Source organism: Camelina sativa, chromosome 20 (genome assembly GCF_030686135.1).
Source record: "Camelina sativa cultivar CO46 ecotype springtype chromosome 20, ASM3068613v1".
In the NCBI taxonomy this organism is placed as follows: domain Eukaryota; kingdom Viridiplantae; phylum Streptophyta; class Magnoliopsida; order Brassicales; family Brassicaceae; genus Camelina; species Camelina sativa.
Window position 1 is genome coordinate 535,743 of NC_141899.1, and position 20,425 is coordinate 556,167.

The following is a 20,425-nucleotide window of genomic DNA, read 5'->3' on the forward strand; positions in this document are numbered from 1 at the left end:
TGGTGTTTCTAGACAAAATATGTTAAATATGTCCAAAATAAGTAGAAAACAAAAGGACACTATTGACTGGTGCACAATTTTAAATGAATTTGTTGGGAATATTTTGAAAATTGGGACTGGGTGCAGTGTTGATAATGAACATACAATTTTGGAAGTTAGTCAACAGAGAAGTTCGTAGGATACGAAGAATCCTAAAAATACCAGTCATCGTCAGCATAGCATGAAATCTACACCGCAATTTTAAAAATAAAAAGTGGAAACAAATATTATAAAAAAATTGATTTTGTTTCCATATATAGAAGAAATCTCTTTGACTCGCCGGAACACACAAAATACTCGTTCTCCGTCTATCTCTCTCCTTCTCTCTCTCTGCACTTTTTCTTTCTTCTACGTTTCTTCTCAGATTGAGAAAGAAACAAGAAAAACAAAAAGAAGATATGAAACTCGACGAAGAATTCTTACACGACAGAGACCATTCGTTTCTTACTGATGACGAAGAAAACCAAGCAGACCTTGCTTGTTCCGACGATGAACACCACGATGGAGAAGACGGTGAGTATCGTAGAAACGGAGCGAATTCTGATTCCTCATCTCCCTTATCTCGAGACCGTTCGGAAAACAATCTCTCCGATGTCTCAAATCCTCCATGGCCACAAAGCTATCGGTAAAAAAAGACAAAACAAAAAAAAAAAATCATCAATTTCCTCTGTTTTTGTATTTTTGCAAATCTCTTTGGATTACAAAATTTCAGATGAATTTGTTTCAGACAATCAATGGATTTGTTGTCCGGAATGACTCCACCTACCGTGAGTTTCATGCCTCGAGGCAGTTCTTCTCGGAGATTAGTCTCTTCCTTTCTGAAGAAGCAACAACAATCTTCCTTCACGGATTCGTTTTCTTCTTCTTCAAGCAAACCACTTCTCTCTCAACCTGTTCCTGACAAAGACGAAACCATCTCACCCTTCAACCCTTCATCTCAGCTCAAGCTCTCCGTCACCGATCTTCCAGTACCGGAAACTAACCTCTGCTCTTTCTCTCAATCCGTCCTCAACGGTACATAGCTCTTAATCCCTAATGATGATTGCTTATGTCTGATTTGAATTGGATTTGGGGAGTAATGTAGTTGTTTTCAGGAACCAATGTTTTGTGCGGATTAGGGTTAATAACAATGCCTTATGCGATAAAAGAAAGTGGATGGCTTGGTTTGCTCATACTCTTGTTCTTCGGAGTCATCACTTGCTACACAGGTGTTCTCATGAAGAGATGTCTAGAAAGTTCTCCTGGTCTTCAAACTTACCCAGACATTGGTCAAGCCGCCTTTGGAATCACCGGTCGCTTCATCATCTCTGTAAGTTTGTTTCAGATCCATTTACCAACAATCCCTTCATATATAGATTCTCTTCCTTGAAACTGAAGCTTAGGTTTTTGTTCTGTTTCTTGAATTGCAGATTCTTCTGTACGTGGAGTTGTACGTAAGTAATACTTCTTCTGAGAACAGCTTTGGATTCTTCCATTAACTCTGTTTTTGTTAATTGTAACTTTGTTGTGTCCATAAATAGGCAGCTTGTGTGGAGTACATAATCATGATGAGCGATAACTTATCAGGACTATTCCCAAACATTTCATTAAGCATTGCTTCGGGGATATCACTAGACTCTTCTCAGATCTTTGCAATCTTGACCACCATTCTTGTTCTTCCAACAGTCTGGCTAAAAGATCTTAGCTTGCTTTCTTACCTTTCAGGTTTGGTTTTTCCCACTAAAATCTCTGTTTTAAGTTTATCTCCTCGATCGATTGGTTTAGATCTAATGGATGGACCATTCTTGCGGTTTTGAAACTGTAAAATCTAGTTGGTGGAGTCTTGGCGTCAATCTTGCTCGGTCTCTGCCTCTTCTGGATTGGTGTGGTCGATGGAATTGGGTTTCATGCAACAGGAAAAGTTTTTGACTTCAGTAACTTACCTGTCGCTATAGGAATTTTCGGTTTTGGTTACTCGGGTCATTCGGTTTTTCCTAACATCTACTCTTCAATGAAAGATCCTTCAAAGTTTCCTCTCGTCTTAGTCATCTGGTAAGTTCTTCTAGCTAGAGAAACCTCTCTCCTTACTTGTTTCACTCTGAACCCTAATTGACTTGCTCCTTTGCTGTCCTTTTTCTCTTATGCAGCTTTACTTTTTGCACATTCTTGTACATAGCTGTTGCCACCTGTGGCTACACCATGTTTGGCGAAGCGGTCGAATCACAGTTTACATTAAACATGCCTAAACAATTCTTTGCATCTAAAGTTGCGGTCTGGACAGCGGTAAAATACAACATTCTTTTATGTTCTCTGTATATAGTTAGTTGTACTTGTATAACCAGAAAGTGATTTTGTTTAACCTTCTAGGTCATCACACCTATGACAAAATACGCATTAACAATCACCCCAATCGTTATGAGTCTCGAAGAGCTTATTCCTATGGCTAAGATGAGATCACATGGTGTATCGATAATATTTAGAACAGTCCTAGTTACCTCTACTTTGGTGGTTGCTCTTTCAGTTCCTTTCTTCGGTAATTTCTTTATACCAAGACTGTCACTCTAACTTCCTAAGCAAGAAACACATATCACCATAGTTTCTCTAATCAAATATTCTCTATTACAGCGATCGTGGCAGCACTAATCGGATCCTTCCTTGCAATGCTTGTGGTAAGTTCTTCAATCTCAAGTAAAATTGAAATTAAAAATATTGATCAAACCACTGACATTTTTTGTTGTTGTTTCAGGCTCTTATCTTTCCATGTCTTTGTTATCTCAGTATCCTCAAGGGTAAATTAAGCAACACACAAGTAAGCACATATCCACTATATCATTTGATTCTCTTGGGGAATTTTAGTAAACTTTAACCGTTTTTTCTTTTTCTTTGTGTTGATTCATTTGTTCAGATTGGACTATGCGTATTCATTATACTCTTCGGGGTGGTGAGTGGTTGTTGTGGTACTTACTCGGCTATCTCAAGATTAGCCAATCAAATGACATGATTAACTGCAACATCGATCGTGGTTTATTCAGAGGTTTTTTTTTTTGGTTTTAGAAAACATATAGAGAGATGAAACCAAAAGATAGTCCCACAGTTTGGATTTAAAAATTGTCACAAAATGTATCATTCATATGTATCATGGTTTTCATTTAGCAAAAACTCAATATACATTATTCATTGGCAGCAAAATTCGTTGAAATGATTGGTCTTGCGAACTGCAATCATCAATATTCTCTCTAAAACTTAGACCACTGATCTGGTCTATAAATTACTTAAACCTATAGATTAATGCCACTAATTTACACTGACCAGAACTTATATATCAGTATTATAAAAGAGACCAGAGTAATTAATTTTAGTATGAAAAATGAAACTATAAAACCTACATATACATATTTCTATCATATGCTATAATTGCATAGTACAATGTAGAACCTAAAATATTGTGAATTCAAAGCAATGTGTGATGTGTCGTCACACGAACAACCTAGTGGGCAAGTGATAAGAAGTTGACAGTATTGATTGGGTAAGTGAAGGTATCCTGATTTGGAGCAGGACTCAATAAAAATGGACCCAACTCATAAATGATGGGGCTTTGTCCTAAAAACAGCAAGGCAAACAACATGTGCTACCATACTTCTCAATTTAAAAAAGTCTATTTCCATGTGAATGTCACATCTTTAAACTCTTTTTTTTTTTTTGTTCTTTCCATCATTTTTATTCCATTTCACAAAAGTAGTTAACATTATGAAGTTCATTAGTTTATCTTACAGCTCGTTTGTTCTTTATTTAGTAGGTTAATTATTTGTTTCAAAATGGTTTGGGAAAAAGTGAATATAATGATAAACTGAAAAGTTCAAGTCTTTACATCTCTAAACATGGGATCCAAACTATATCACATGCAATGTCTTACTCATTTACAAGTCGTAGATATAAATTTCCCATGATGTGTTTGTTGCATTAGTCTCTCATGATGAAAATGATTAGAAGAAAAATAATTTTAAAAATATGGAGAAAACATTGGACTGTTTTAAAAATATGCGCACCGTCCAAACTTCCATGGCAAATCCATTGACGAAACCAAGGTAAACACACATGCTTAAGTGTTTTTTAATTAAAGAAAAAAAAACAGAAGTGTAAGCTTAAATTCATGAGTTTAATTAAGTAACAGAATTCAACCTTAATGAAGAGATTAAATACTATTAAAATCATTCCCTCTTAATTATTTGCCTCAGTTATAGAGCCGTCCACTGTACACACCCCCACACATTAAAAAATCCATCAGACTGAAACGATGCTATTCAAAATTTCTAACATGTTGATTAGTTCATGTCATTTGTGTTCATCAGTGTCGTACTCTTGCATATTAACTTTCCATATTGAATATCAACAGAAATTTTTAATTATTCATAACCAACATTCACATTTGTGTCTTTTCACAATTACTATTAAAACTAAAATAACACAAATAATTAAGGAATTCGGAATTTCAATCAAAAACACAATTTTAATATAAGGAAAATGATGACAGCGATAGATAATATTTACAGAATATTTTGTGAAAGCTATTTTTTTCTATAACAATTAATGAAAAAAAAAGTCTACTAATAATATATGTTATTTTCATGGAAGGAAAAATAAAACAAAAACAGAGATATTTTTCCAGCTGAAAAGAACAAAACATCTCTCATTGTTTGTTCAGTGAACTTGCACCAAACTCATCAAACTTCACTTCTTCTTCTTCTTCTTCTTCTTCTTCTTCACTAACCACATAGACATACTCAGTTTTGTTTTGCAAGAAACACACAAACTTCTTACAATAATCAAAATAAACTCTCATCATGTTCTCAAGATTACATCCTCTGTTTCATCTTCTTATTCTTCTCATTCTTTTCATTAGAACACATAAATGTTTCTCTTCTTCTTCTTCTTCTTCTTCTTCTTCTTATTCTTCATCTCAAACACTTGTTTTGCCTCTAAAGACCCGAATAACCCCAACGGATCATCGACCCACCGACAAACTCCATTTTCACCACAACGTCACTCTCACCGTTACTCTCACCGTCGGCACTCCTCCTCAAAACATCTCCTTGGTCATTGACACTGGCAGCGAACTCTCCTGGCTTCGCTGCAACCGTTCCTCTAACCCAAACCCGGTTAACAACTTCGACCCGACCCGTTCTTCCTCTTATTCCCCAGTCCCCTGTTCCTCACCCACTTGCCGTACCCGTACCCGAGACTTCCTCATACCAGCTTCTTGCGACTCAGACAAACTCTGCCACGCCACTCTCTCCTACGCCGACGCTTCCTCCTCCGAAGGCAACCTCGCCGCCGAGATTTTTCACTTCGGAAACTCCACCAACGACTCCAACCTCATTTTTGGGTGTATGGGATCCGTATCCGGATCCGACCCGGAAGAAGACTACAAGACAACCGGGTTATTGGGTATGAACCGTGGATCTCTCTCTTTCATATCTCAGATGGGTTTCCCCAAGTTCTCGTATTGCATCTCCGGCACCGACGACTTCCCCGGGTTCCTTCTCCTCGGCGACTCTAACTTCACGTGGTTAACGCCGTTAAATTACACGCCGTTAATTCGGATCTCGACGCCGCTACCTTATTTCGACCGTGTCGCTTACACCGTCCAGCTCACGGGGATTAAAGTTAACGGCAATCTTTTACCCATCCCTAAATCGGTTCTCGTACCGGATCATACCGGTGCTGGTCAAACCATGGTTGATTCCGGTACTCAGTTTACTTTCTTGCTTGGACCGGTTTACACCGCGCTTCGATCGGATTTCTTAAACCGGACAAACGGGATATTAACGGTTTACGAGGACCCGGATTTCGTTTTCCAAGGAACCATGGATTTGTGTTACCGGATTTCGCCAATCCGAATCAGGACCGGGATTCTCCACCGGTTACCAACGGTTTCCTTGGTTTTTGAAGGAGCCGAGATAGCGGTTTCGGGTCAGCCGCTATTATACCGAGTCCCGCATCTCACAGTTGGGAACGATTCGGTGTATTGTTTCACATTTGGAAACTCCGATCTTATGGGAATGGAAGCATACGTGATTGGACATCATCATCAGCAGAACATGTGGATCGAATTTGATCTACAGAGATCAAGAATCGGTTTAGCTCCGGTACAATGTGATGTATCCGGTCAGAGACTTGGAATCGGATCGTAATCCATAGATGATAGATATAACCACCCCCGTGTGTAATTATAGTTTTTTTTTTTGCCTACGTAGTAAATTGAGTAGAGTGAGACTTGTTCACGTGCGGGGATAGGGTAATAACTTCGAGTTGTTACTTGTTAAGTTGTTATTAGTAGTAGTTAGCTGTCTGTTTGATTTTGACATGGTTCTTACTTCTTACTTACCTCTTTTGCGTAATTAATTTTGCTTTTTAGGGTTTTTTTTTAATTCTCACAGTCTTTAATAATCATCAATTTTGTTGTGTGTTCCAAAAAATTAATCTTAAAAATCGCGAAATTGTTTTGACCTTTGTTGGGCGATGGAGTTCAAAAGAAGGCCCAACTAATTTTCCTCAAAAGAAGGCCCATAACCAAAGGTTTTTTTATTTTTGGCGGTCTGATGACAGTTCACACAAGTGGCTGACGTGTTATATATAAACACAAGGGTCCACAACAGTCTCACTCCCACGTGGGAAGATCACGCGTTTTACTGTCTTTTCCTTTAAAAAAATGTTTGGCTCACGCGCCGTTACACGTGCGGGCCTCTCTCATGAGCCAATGGTTTCGCGCCAGCTCAGGGCGTGAGTTGCAGTCGCCGCTGTTTGAGAACACGGGTTTGCTTTTCTCCTTTCCTTCTCTCTTAAACCAAACCCATTTGAAATATTTTTATTAATGTAAATTATTCAGAGTGGACACAAAACATAATAATCATCAAACTTCATCAGTCATCACCAACAACAGAGTATCTCTGGGTTTTGGAAGAATCTTGGGGGTAGCATCTTCTGAAATCATGGATGATGCAGATGAGTGTTGTAGCCCTTCTCTGGATCATAGGTTTCTTTTTTTTTTTTTTTTTAATTTCTTTTCAATCACATGTCACGAACAGAAGAAAATATATCTTCTTTTTACTTTTAACTTTTCCATAAATATCTATGTAAAGATTGAAACTTGATTTCAAAGACACGTATCTTGAATCTGAAAACATCACTCCTCGTTTCTCAGATATACTACTACTCTGTTGTTTGTTCTGCTTTCGTATGTTTCGGGAAAGTTTTCATTTTTAGTGAATTTGTAACTTCCTGAGCTCTTATATAGTATGGTGTCTGTAAGGTGTTTGATGGTTTTCCTCGCTGTGTGTTTAAGATGAATTGAGTTTGGTGTTTAGGATTTGTATTTCAACTTCATCCTGTTGTTTGATGGCTTAAGAGATACTCAACACTTCAATCTTTAAGTACAGCTAGAGCATAGCTTTATCTTTGCTCTTATCCAAATTTAAGATTCTGGACTTAGCTAAATTTATGATCCTTTCTCTTCATATCTCAGTGGTATTGATGATAAATGTTTTGTCTTTTGTTAAATGGTGTGAATACAACTAATATGGATATGACCCTTTATGGTATGAGTTGAGTATTACTCTTCTTTTTTTTTATCTTTTACCTCTTTTGTCTCAAAAGTCAAATTTATGACCTTTACTATACCTTAATTTGCTTTCAGTGATATCAACGATCCGATGGTGGTTGCTCTGGAATCTCTAGACTCAAGCAAAAAGAGAAAAGTACGTGCTGAAGAATCAGACTTGTTACCTCTGCCAAAACACTTCTGTCAGGATCAGCAACAAGCTTCTCTTCTTCTTGATTCTTCATGTCAATCATCAGATATAGAATATGCAGAATGCTCTTCTTATGCCACGGAAGACACAAAAACCAGCGAGGAGGCCTCATCTTCTGCATCTTTTACAAGCCCTTCTTTGTACATGTTTAAAGACTCTGTTTGTTCAACCGGAAGTTCTAGTTCTGGTTATGCTACATCAAGCATAGAACAGTCCTGTTCCAAAGTTGATCACAAAGCACAAGAAGATGCTGATGAAGACTTTACACTCATGGAATTCATTTGTCCCGACTCCGGCTGAAGATCTTCAAGAGGTTCTGAATCCAGTTGGGTCTTATATTCTTTCTTCTGCAAGGTGGAGTGTCGGCAACCAAGGTAATCAATGAAAAGATGAAAAAGAGTTTAGTGTCATGCATTGCAACAGTGTGTATGGGATTCATTTGTGATATTGTTTCACCATTTGGATTGCAGATTCTGAAGAAGCTACAACGAAACCAACCATTGATCAAGAGTTTGAGCAGTACTTTTCAACACTTATGATGTAAGAACAACATGAATCTAGATATATGGATCAGTATCACTAATCACGGTAATATCTATGTAAATATTTCACCTTGTTTTGTTGGTTAGAAACATATAAAACCAGACCAGAGAAAACCTTTTTACATGTCCCCAATGTTGCAACTATATGTATGATCCATGGATGTCACCTTCAATACTATTAGTGTTCAGACACAAATACTGAAACGATTCACATTGATTATTTCCCTTAACCACTTATCCAAATACTGAAAAGAAAGAAAGAAAGAAAGCATAAAAAAAAAAAAACCAAAATCCTCTAAATCATATCTCTCAGCTTGGTTTCGAGAATAGAGCTTCGAGATCCTTCAGTGCATGTTCCTCAGTAGCTTTTACCGCCGCGAGAATTGGATGATAGTAATCAGAGTGATCACTCACACACTTTAGCAGTGTCCCAAAGAGTCCCGCACACTTGGTAACCAAATCTTTCTCGTTCTCCCCAGCTTCCTCATTGAAAGTGCAATTAACAGTCCAAGCCGTAAATGATTCTTTGCAAGAACCTCCTTCCATGAATGTTGTAATGCTCCTCTCGACTTCCTCTTCGCTTAGTTCATCTAAGGAAACCGTTGAAGGCAGTATAGCTTTCATTAAGCCTTCGTACAAATCTTTCTCCACAGTTTTTTTATCTGACGCAAGGATCGGCTGATAGTAATCAGAGTGAGCCTCCATACACTTCTGGAGCATCGGGTAACACGGACCTATAACTTCCTTCTTCTTTTCAGCTTCATACACGCAATCTAAAAAATCTGTAAATACTTCTTTGCATCCACCTCCCTTCATGAAATCATCATATCTACGCCAAGTGCTTGAGGGAACTCCTACGGACGGGGCTTGGTTGTTGTTTTGAGATTTGTGCTCCGGTTTCTGATCGGTAGATGATATGATCCCCATATTTTCTCAGCAGTGAAAGAGATCGGATCTTATGAAAATCGAGGAACCGAGGAAAAGGATAGGTCCCAAATAACTTTGTGAATGATACAATTAAGAGATGAGAAGATATATATAAAGGGATTACACGAGTACGTCAAGTAGACTAGGTATTTGAGTATTACAATTTTTTATTATTATTAATATATGTTAAGTACGAAGACAAGATAATCCTAAGCTCAAACAAATAGAGAATATATCTTAGGAAGAAAAGAAAAAAACAGAGAATATCCGCATAATAAACCGACACCAGTTTACCAAATCAATCCGAAAATATATGTACAAATATCTTTCAAGAGAGGATTGTTATATAAATAACATTAAAAAAAAAAAACAAATCATCTTAAATCACTGATATCTTAGCATTAATTTCAATTAATATATGTTATTTTGTATATTAAAAATAATATTCTTACAAATAAACAACACCAAAGGGTGTTTTTGAAAAATAATATAAAAATATATTTTAGAAATTCTATAATTTTTCCAAACAATCTCTATTTTAGAGGTGAGAATATATGTGGATTGGAATAAATTTGCCTATAAAATAGATTGTTATATTTTTCTCTATTTATAGAATTATAGAGAAAAAAAAATTAGAGATGGATTGGAGATACTCTTGTTAATGTGATGTCTTAGCATTAGCTTGAATTATTAATGTGATATCTTAGCATCTTAGCGTTAACTTGACTTATTAATGCGATTAGTTTATATGATGGTCACCATACATGCTTGTAAAATTATCCGAGGTCTGATTAGCTAGTTGGAATTGTAAAATTGTATGCACACATATAAATATTTTTAAAATTAAATTTTTTTTGTTTCGATTACTAAGAGTGTCTAGCCGAAACCCTTTAATGTGGGTCATTAATACACACGTATATAGTGCAAAACTTTTAAACAGAAAAATGCTCAAAATGGGGTTTTCCGCCCTTTAATGTGGGTCATTAATCTATTTCTTAATTTTTGACTATTGATATTTACTCTTTAATATTTTTTTATAGTATTTCATACTCCCTCCGTTTCATAATATAGGATGTTTAGAGAAGTCTTTTTGTTTCATAATATAGGATGTTTCCAACTTTCTATGCAACTTTTAGATTAAATTTATATTTTATATTATGCAGACTTGTTTATGATTGGTTAAACTTTTTAAAAGTAATTATTTCTTAATATGCGTGTTTTCACTAAAACATCTTATATTTTGAAACGGAGGGAGTATTATACATTTTTTGTTCATGACTTTCAGTTAACTTAATTTACAGATTTTCTAAAATAATATTTGGATACAAGTTTTTTTTCCTAACATGGTAATTGTTCAAATTAGTTTGCACGATAATTCTTGAAAGATAAGTAAGTACAAACATATGATATGATGTTTGTGATTAAATTTAACCATATATATATATATATATATTCTACAATATCATGAATTCTGTAAATATATACATATATAAGGTATATATGCCGTTGTTAATTAAACAATATAACTTTAAAATCGTTTAAAATCCTATTGAATTTAGTTTGACCAAAAACAATTTCTTTTTGTTTGACAGCACAAAACGATATTTATGTTTATTGAATATGTTCAAAGACACGCAGACTTAAAGTATAATACATGGCGAATCGCTCTCATAAAGGACTAGGATAGTGAGAAATGTCGAGATTTCTTTACAAACCAACGAGAACACCTTCGTCATCAAACGTGAGAAACTGAACCTTGGTGAGGATCTCTTGCTTGAGTTTTTCCTGCATGAGACATACTTCTCCAAGTGAGAGGCAACGATGAGTAGACGAATTCTTCCTTCTCAAATGCTTCTTCTGATCGTGATCAATCTTAGGCACGTCTTGTGTCACCAGAAGACTGTTGTTACGAGGAGCTTTATCCTCGTACGTCTTTGGCATCCACGAATCCTTAGGTGTTGTGCGTACCTTGGCTAAGAATTCTTTGCCGACCTCTTTGAGAACGTGTAAAATCCTCTGTGCGGGCCTCATCAGAGCCACATGAAGTCCGAATACAGCAGAAATCGCTGTATCAAACTGAACAAACCCAAAACCTTTACTCTGGCCATTCTCCTCAGCGCGAGGACGATATGAAAGATCCGTCTGAGACAACATTATTCGCATAGCCTTTCCCTTCAAAACAGTGTTGTTGAAGCAACCCATAGCATTCGATGCTATAATCCAGAGAACAAACAAGAAACAAGAAAAAAAGATTTGTCATCAGATTCTATAATCCAGAGAACAAACAAGAAACAAGAAAGAAAGATTTGTCATCAGATTCTTAATTGATCAACCGGAAAACCTAAATCAGTTAATTAAAGAAATCTAAAAGAGTTACAAGTTTTACATCCATGAGCGATTGATTAATGAAGTTTCTAAGGTTTTAACAAAAAAATAGGGTTTATACTAACTATGAGAACACGAGTACATGAGAGAGAGCTCCAACTTCCAAATCACTTAATTAAAGAAGTCTTAAAAAGTAAAGAACATGAGAGTGTTCATGTTGCAACCAAAAACGGGAGCCCAAGAACGAAGAAACGAGAAGGGATCAAATTAAAGTTGAAGTCATCTTGTTACCGCTAAGAGATGAATCGAAGTTGACGAAAGCGTAAGACAAAGATTCTCCGGTGATCGAGTCGCGGCAAAGATGAACGGAGACGACGGGACCAATCACGGAGAATTTGTCGATGAGATCTTTCTCCGTCACGTCTGGACTAAGATCACCGACGTAAAGCGAAGCAAACCTTGAAGACTGGTGCGTTTCCGATTTCACGAACGCCATGTTTGTTAGTTGATCAGTCGTTCTCTCTCGCTATCTCTCTCTCTCTTTCTCTCTTGCTTTCTCTAGGGTTTAGGAAATGAGCAGTGATAAATGACGAAGAAGCATATATGGAGGTACACATATATATATATATGATCGTACGTTCCGTTATAACCGCTTCTAGCGAGTGAGCAGCGCACACAACTACACGAGTATCTCATATAACTAACGAAGTATCAACTCGCATTAAAATTAAATTTTCCTAACTTCATACTTAGTTACTTACATACCATTATTTATTTTTGCACTTCTTTTTTCCATAATGCATGCATGCATGCATGATGCGTTATATAATAATACATTGCTACGGCTAATACTTTATTACACCAAATTATAAGACTCTATATATTTTAAATCGAAGTGAATCTATATCAAGCCGAATGTTATTATTCCATTATACTCCAAATAGAGTTTTATTATATGGTGTCCACAAATAAAATAAGTTGTAAAATGGCCGTGAAACTAAGTAAGCGTAGTTAAGTAGTGGCAATAATATTACAAATTGTAGTTGAATAGTGTAAGCTAATATATGACGAAACAAAATAAAGTGTGAGCTATATAATTTTTTCTTTCTAATTTTACTCCTAATTAAGTGAAATATAAAACCCTACTTAATATTATTTTAAAATATATTAATTTGGTATATGTGACATGAATGGGTTAAAGAGGTTTTACTGGTTCATGCATTTTAATGGATTTGGAAATCCAAGAAAAATTATGTGTTAATGTCTTATTCAAATCAATGATTTTAAAAATCATTATCAAAAAATCAAAATCATATGTTAATGGTCTTATCCATTTATAATTAATATTTAAAATTTTACTCTCTTTGTTCCAATATCTTATTATATAAAGTTGGGTTTCGAAAGTTAGCCATTAACAAGATTTTGACATGTGTCAAGTTATCAATCTCAGATTTTGACATATGTAAAAATTAATATTTAATAGGAGGAATTTGATTACAACAAAAATAAAATATTTTGTTTTTAAAAATATTAAAAATGTAAAAAGATAATTATCAAAAATTACAGAATTTATTAAAAAAATACAAAGTTTTTAAATAATTATAAGGAGATATATAATATATATATATATATATATATATATATATATTTTTTCATAAAATTCGAAATTATAATATTATTTACTTATTTTTTAATTTAAAGTTATTAATTCTACAGAAAATATAGAAAGGATTAAGGAAAATGTACAGTTAATTATTAATTCTAAATTTTTGTAAATACTCACTTCTATATAAACATAGATCATCTCATATTTAAATAAATTATTCAAAAACACTGTTTTCAACTTTGTTTAATTGGAAAATTTAAAATATTATTTACTTATTTTTAATTTAAAATTATTAATTCTATAAAAAAAATAGAAAAGGGATTAAGGAGGAAAATATACAGTTAATTATTAATTCTAAATTTTTGTAAATACTCACTTCTATATAAACATAGGTCGTCTCATATTTAAAAAATTTATTCAAAAACATTGTTTTCAACTTTGTTTAATTAGAAAAAAAAATTTTATGGGAAGGTAAAATTTTCTTATTTTCTAAAACCAAAATTTTCTCCTACTTTCTCATTTTTTAGTTGGGAATAGTCGAATGGGTAAGATTAACATGTTGACCCAAAAAAAAAATTAATATATGCGTCTTCTTTTTCTAATATTGTATTTTAAAATTGATTGTAGTATTTTTAGATTGTTTTATTTAATTTATATTTTTATCTTTGAATTATTTGGGATTCATATATTATCGTGCTTATAATTTTCTATTGTTTCTTTAATTATGTCAAATTAATTTTCTTCTAAATTCTAACCTTGATTGGTTGGTCATAAACCCTTTTCTCATAACATAGATTTTGTGACGTTACAAAAAGATTGTTACTTTCATTGGTTGTTGGAGCAAGCCATTTTGAGATAACAAAAAGACGTGAACATGTTCTCTTCACACAGGAGGGCAGAGCCGAGGTTCTCTCTATAGTGGAGAAGGTTGGACACAAGGTTATTTTCCCAAGGCAGAAAGGTGGAGGAGGTTGGACGCAAGGTTATCTCCCCAAGGGAGAAAAGCGGAGCCAAGGTTCTCTCTATAGTGGAGGAGGTTGGACGCAAGGTTCTCTCCATAAGAGATGAGGACGGAGCCGAGGTTTTCTCCATGGTGGTCATACATTATTGTGAGGATAAATCATTGATTAGTATAATATGTAATCTATTTTTAATGCAAAATATTTTTTGAGCCAACAATTTTAGTAATTAAAAAACTATGCAGAAGTGAAAGTAAAATAGTTAGCTTAATGTATTCATATAGACATTTTCTAGGTAGGTGATAAAAGAATATATTTGTAACATAGAGTATATTTAGGTATTAAAAATACACTTTTAATGGTAACATACATAGAATATTTGTAAACGGATATAAATCAGTGTATTTTAACAATAATAAAATCTATAAATAACATACAACAAATTTTAATATAATTTATAAACCTTTAAATCCGCACATCGAGTGGGTCCTCATCTAGTATTGTATAATTAAGATCGTTTACGCTTTTTTATTTGAATCATTTTCTAAGATTTTCTCAAGTTTTTATGCACTTTTTAATATTAATTTAATAATTTTTGACTATTTTAATTCTGTAGTAATTTTTTATTGGTTGAGTTTTGTTAAATGATAAAACATTTATTGCAATTCAAGCAATAAAAAACATCTGGAACAACATAGTTTAAGAGTTTTTTCTAGTATTGTGCAAATTTTCCGAATTGTCGAAGCATACTGTGTGTAAACATATATATTATAGAAGAAATTTCTGGTTTACTTGTATGAATCTTAGTATTGACTGAAATTTGTTTTCGAAAAACTTGTACAGTATCTTGAATCTGAAAAAATGACTCCAAGTTTCTCAGATCCTCTGCTCGTAAATCGACTAATCGGAATCACTCTCGTGCACGTGCTTTCGTATATTTCTAAAAACCTTTTTCATGACTCATGAGCTATAAAGTATCGTGCCTCTGAGGTGTTTAGATGGGTTTTGCTTGCTCAGTATGCTTAAAGGTGAAATTTGTTTGTGTTAAGGATTTTATATTCTACTGCAACTTGTTGATGGCTTAAGAGGTATAGTATACTTGAATCATAGATATAGCTAGCATAGCTGCTCTTTGTTCAATCCGAATTTTACTTGGGGATTTAGATTCTGGACAAACAAAATATGTACTTTGATCTATATCTATCAGCGTATGTATGTTTAAATGTAAATCTTCTGTCTTAAATTAGTTAAACGATGTGAAACTTGGAAGCTACAAATTGTGGATATAATCTTCTCTTTTACCTTTACCTCTTTTTGTCTCGTAGATATCGAGTCTGCAGAATGTTCAGACACAAAAACTGGTGATGAGACCTCCTCTTCTGCATTTGTCATTAGGCCTTCTTTGCACATGTCTAAAGACTCTATATATGTAACCATGAAGTTCTAGTTCTTGTTATGCGACATCAAGCATAGATCAATATATACTGTTCAGTTCAGTGTTCTAAAGTTAAATCACAAAACACAAAGGAGATGTTGAAGACTTTTTTACTCACATGGAATCTATTTGTTCCGACTCCGATTCTACGGTTGACAGATCGTCAAGAGGTTCCAAAAATTTAGTAGGGTATTATATATCCTTTCTGCTGCTATGTGAGGTGGGCAACCAAAGGTAACTAATTTATTGAAAACAAAGCAAAGACAAAGGTACCAGAGTCAAGATTTTAGTGTCACACATCGCAACATTGTATAAGATAATGATACTCTTACACCATTTGAATTGCAGATTCCGAAGAAGCTACCACAATCCAAAACCAACTACCATTGATCAAGAATTTTGAGCAATACATTTTACAGAACAAATTGATCAGATGTAACAACAGGAAGGCTAAGACACTGTAACCAAAAGAACAGAGCAAAATAAAAGACATAACAGTTTTCATCTGCAATTTTCTGTAAGCTTCTGATGTTGTCCCAATCTCTCTCTCACCCAGTTTTAATTATGAAAACAAACTCTTAAAATCAATAAACCGAAGAACCAGAGTTTTACAATCTAACTTTAGATCTACAAGACAAGCCAACAGATTCGAATTTGAAAACAGATCTCAATTTCATCATAGGAAATTCCAATTTCGATACAGAAGAATATAAGAACGAAATCCTAAACATGTATATACAGAGGAAGAAGGTGAAATTAAAATTTAAAAAACCCTAGAAAAGCCAAAAAAAGAAGAAGAGGAAGAATCAAAATCCAAAAAAAATCTGAAAAGTCTCTAAGCGCAAGCTTCTCGTCGAGGCTGAGCGTAGAAGAGAGCTTCCAGATCCGGTGGTTGAAAATAGCCGTTCATAGGCGGATCTCGTTTCCTCACAACCATGGATTTCTTCCTCGGCGGCGGTGGACAAACAGAAGCCACCGGAATCCTATACATCCTGCTTCTCGGCGTCGTACATTCTTCCTCCGCCATCTCCGTCGTCGTCCTCTCCACCACCATCTCCATTCCCATCCCTTCTTCTTCTTATCACTTCTTCGATTCTCTCTCGGATTTCGAAATCTTTATAAGAGGGAAAAAAAAACACCAAAATTTTGAAGTGTGAGAAGAGGCGGTTACATCTTTTTATTTTTATTTTTATATATTACTATCAAATTATAAAAATCAAATCAGTGATTAAATTTTCAGATTTTTTTCCTTTTAAAATTTTGGGAGGGAGAATATGAAAAAAAATTTAAAAAAAAAACGGGGAATCTTTTTCTACAACGAAGCTGTTCCAACGGTGGAGATTTGTTTTCTACAGCTTACTCTGAGCTGTAAATAGTGACGTGGTGATGTATGATTGGATAATCGCACTAAACTAATGTAACGCGTGACCCCACCCACCGTTTCAGACGCTCCTCCCCACCCCATCATTATTTGTCCCACTTTAATATCTTAATTTTTATTCCGTTTGTGGCGGCGCGAACTTGCGCGACAAGTCCCTTTGGGCGGGATTCTTAAAAAAAAAAAAAAAAAAAGTGTCTTTCCTTTTTCTTTTCTTTTTTTTGCAGCGAAAACTTTTTTTTTTTATCTTTGTACCAATCGGTTTATACAATCAAACCGAAATTGAATCGGTTTTGTTTCATCATAGCTTCTGGAAGTGAATCGCGTGGGAGGCACGTGGTCTATTTCCTCAAAATTCACATGATTGATTATTGACTTGAACAGAGTGTGAAGACCATTTCTGAGAATCATTTGTTTACGGTACGTTTCTTCTAGTCCTAAAGTTACAAAGTCAAAGCCACATATCACCAATAAGAATTAAGAAATTAAAAATACTAATAAAGTTGTTGATTTTGTCACAGTTTACTGTATTTAATAAGATTAATTAGCTTACGGTATTGATGACGGCACCAATCAAAAAATATTAAAATCTAAATTTTACGAATATTAAATCTTAAATGTAATGAAATTGTCAACAACAAAAAGAAAAAAATATAGTTGGCAAACTTACTATAGTAAAAAAATAAAAAAAGTTTAGTGAAAATATAATAAAGCAAATTACAACACTTCACTTGATCTTTTTTGCCCTACATAGAAAAGTTCATTGGGCTAATACAAACCCAAACAAATCTTGAACGGCCCAATCCGTTTAACAATCTTTTTGTAGCCTCATGATTTTTTTTTTTTTTGGGTAGAATTTTTGTAGCAGCCTCATGTAATGTTCGTCGTTGTTGTCAAACTACTTGTCTTACTAATCCTTTCCTTTTTTCCACTTGACTTGGTCTTCTAGTTTCAACGTCAGTTAAATTAGTCCTCAGATAAGTTTTAAATCTGATGTTTTTAAATTACAACGTAATTTCTTAAAAGACGTATAGTAGAGTTTAATTATTTAAAATAAAACAACAAATTTTATGTGGAAACAGAGTTGTTTGCAGGTCCTTGTTGTTGTCAATGAAAATTTCTTGCAAAACACTGAAAAAATGTCAACTTATATGTGAACATGGAGAGCCTATCATATTCTCTAGGTTATATATGATGCTTGTGATTATGAATATTTATACAATAGTTCTTGGTTTTATTAATTAATAAAAATTATTAATTGATAAGCAATATTGCAGGTCCACTGTACTACATAACTTCATCACCAACAAAACGTAGTCCTCATAGTCCTATTCCTGCTATTTATTATTCATTTACAGATTCAGTTCTCAGAATTTTTTTTTTTTTAATTTCATTTTTAAGTAAATTTAACAAATAGTCTAACATATGCTATTCACTTATTCAACTTTCTAATTAACATTAGTTAGTATATTTTCATTTATATATTTATGCATAGACATATTGAATAATTAAGCTGGATATATATTATACTGTATAAACCCGCAAGGGTAATTTTAATTTTCTTTATGATTAACTGGAGTTAATAAAGAAGTACAAAAACATGACTAAGTAGAGCTATAAATTCAACCTAAAACCCATAAATAACAACAGTTAGGAAAAAATTAATTAAAAAAGAGCAGAGATGTCAATATCAATGCCAACTAGCAGCTTTCGATATAAATGCAACAGTTCGGAGAAAATAAAAGAGTTAGAATTAGTCAAAATCAGCAACACCAATTGTATAATTTATATCCTAGTAATCAAAGTGACATTTTTATACACGTAATTCCAAAAACCACTAAACTATATAATTAAGAGGAAATTTTATACAAATATCTAACATTTTTAAAGGTTACCAAAGTTTCTAATTAGGACACTTGCGTTTATTGGTTTTTTTTTGTTGTTGTTCGTATTTTTCTTCACGATCCACGAGTTCAATTATTTGCCACTAAAATATATACTTTTTTATATTGAAAGAAAAGCTGAATTGCAAACAGCTGTGTTGTTTCCTCCTAAATTTTTCGACTCTTCTGTCTTTTTCGAAAGGTACCAATTATATATGGCCACTTTGTAGATCCATTTCATTTTCTACCCCATATTTTTTCTTAACAACATATAGTACTTTGATGACATAATTATATTCAGACAGATTCGCACTTTAGTGTGTTATATTCACGTCTTAGCTTATTTGGTAAATCTATACACTCCAAAGTTAAATATACCTATCTTTATTTCATTTTCATAGATATAAAAATCAAAAACAAAATTTGTCAAAAAGCATCAATCGTTTAGCTACACGAGATATAGTTTTGAGATATACTAGCTTTTTTCCCCTAAATTTTTTTTTTTTTAGGAAAAGAATATTATAACAAACTAGTTTTGGGGATTGAAACTTGAAGGAATATATTACAATGTGTTAGTGTAAATTACTCTATGCTGCTTTTGGCTCGTGGATCTATTTCCATGTTTGAAAAAATTGTTGATTAGTCGTACACATTACCACGCGAGTTTATTTTGTGTTTAGTTTTCATCTACACGATACAATTTTTATTTATTTATAAACTATCTCTTATTTACTATGAAATTGTCGTCTCAGTTCAATACTGTTAAGCATTGGTTTACTTTTTGGGATAGGTTACTAAAAAATAAATTCATTTTTATCATGCACTCCAGATAACAATTTTCTTTTTAATATGCCTTCAGCCTTCGTATACCACCATATTTTAAAAGACTGCAGGTGATATAATACATATAAACCCGTATATATATTGAATATTTGTATCTCGAGAGTCTTTTAGTACATGGGGACACCTTCTGATGCAATGATACAAGTGAATCTTTGGGTTCACACGTTAAATAATTCCCGAAAAATACATTATGTTTTTTTTTTGCTGTATCTAATTAATAACATATAGTATTAGATATCGAGATCGGTACCATATATTTCAAAGGATTATTAATTTGTTTTAATAGTTTTAATTCAAATATGAAAACCATTAATAGTTTTCGTTCGATATATGCTTTCAGCAGGACAATCGTGCAAGTTGCGACTTCGCGTAATATGGATACACGTAATAAATCCATGAACAGTTGAATCACACCAAATTAAGTTTAATCGAAGTAACCGAACGGTTTGGTTCAAACTTAACCGAAATTGTAGTAATTTCTTCTTCTTCTTCTTCTTTTTTTTGTCGTCTTGTGTAAATTTCAATCTTCCAAAAACCCCACATTTTTCTATCAAGATTTTTTTTTTCTTTTCTTTTGGTCAATAAACAAATTTAACTTATATGTAACAAAAGACTTTCCTGGATATTTTTATCTATTCGTATTTCACTATAATTTTTGTCTGATTTTTTCCCAAAGCCAATCAAACACGAATTGAAAACCA

The 20,425-nt window shown here is 33.7% G+C and overlaps 3 protein-coding genes and 2 non-coding genes across 7 annotated transcripts; 3 read left to right on the forward strand and 2 right to left on the reverse strand.

The window, feature by feature from the left end:
* Positions 1–164: 164 nt before the first annotated feature.
* On the forward strand, positions 165–3,207 carry LOC104768383 (amino acid transporter AVT1D). Of its 3 annotated transcripts, none has more exons than XM_010492332.2 (11): positions 165–664; positions 767–1,053; positions 1,134–1,348; positions 1,449–1,472; positions 1,560–1,743; positions 1,851–2,070; positions 2,166–2,301; positions 2,386–2,551; positions 2,644–2,687; positions 2,765–2,827; positions 2,924–3,207. In XM_010492332.2, the coding sequence occupies exons 1-11, from the start codon at positions 438–440 to the stop codon at positions 3,017–3,019; spliced, it is 1,662 nt and encodes a 553-aa protein (XP_010490634.2). In that variant the 5' UTR covers positions 165–437; the 3' UTR covers positions 3,020–3,207. The 3 variants fall into 3 exon arrangements, with proteins under 3 accessions (XP_010490634.2, XP_087362395.1, XP_087362394.1); XM_087506269.1 differs by having other exon boundaries at positions 230–664; positions 1,449–1,476; XM_087506268.1 differs by having other exon boundaries at positions 313–664; positions 1,564–1,743.
* Positions 3,208–4,649: 1,442 nt separating this feature from the next.
* Positions 4,650–7,401, forward strand: LOC104768384 (aspartic proteinase PCS1). The gene has a single exon (XM_010492334.3). It carries the CDS (start codon positions 4,860–4,862, stop codon positions 6,207–6,209), a length of 1,350 nt encoding a protein of 449 aa, XP_010490636.1. The 5' UTR covers positions 4,650–4,859; the 3' UTR covers positions 6,210–7,401.
* On the forward strand, positions 6,918–8,564 carry LOC104768385 (protein FAR-RED-ELONGATED HYPOCOTYL 1-LIKE). Its single transcript, XR_015593849.1, has 3 exons — positions 6,918–7,051; positions 7,712–8,200; positions 8,297–8,564. It is a non-coding gene; the product is annotated as a protein FAR-RED-ELONGATED HYPOCOTYL 1-LIKE (transcript).
* LOC104768386 (uncharacterized) lies at positions 8,423–9,391 on the reverse strand. The gene has a single exon (XM_010492337.3). The coding sequence runs from the start codon at positions 9,293–9,295 to the stop codon at positions 8,678–8,680; it is 618 nt and encodes a 205-aa protein (XP_010490639.1). The 5' UTR covers positions 9,296–9,391; the 3' UTR covers positions 8,423–8,677.
* A 6,882-nt stretch (positions 9,392–16,273) lies between these two features.
* On the reverse strand, positions 16,274–16,857 carry LOC109131311 (cyclin-dependent protein kinase inhibitor SMR4). The gene has a single exon (XR_015593850.1). It is a non-coding gene; the product is annotated as a cyclin-dependent protein kinase inhibitor SMR4 (transcript).
* Between the last annotated feature and the right edge of the window lie 3,568 nt (positions 16,858–20,425).

Bases quoted from the DNA above. Each gene is read 5' to 3' on its own strand.
- LOC104768383 (XM_010492332.2), top strand. From the start codon at position 438: ATGAAACTCGACGAAGAATTCTTACACGACAGAGACCATTCGTTTCTT. The intron at 665-766 runs GTAAAAAAAGAC...AATTTGTTTCAG, and splicing joins CCATGGCCACAAAGCTATCG to ACAATCAATGGATTTGTTGT. The intron at 2,071-2,165 runs GTAAGTTCTTCT...TCTCTTATGCAG, and splicing joins CCTCTCGTCTTAGTCATCTG to CTTTACTTTTTGCACATTCT.
- LOC104768386 (XM_010492337.3), bottom strand. From the start codon at position 9,295: ATGGGGATCATATCATCTACCGATCAGAAACCGGAGCACAAATCTCAA.
- LOC104768384 (XM_010492334.3), top strand. From the start codon at position 4,860: ATGTTCTCAAGATTACATCCTCTGTTTCATCTTCTTATTCTTCTCATT.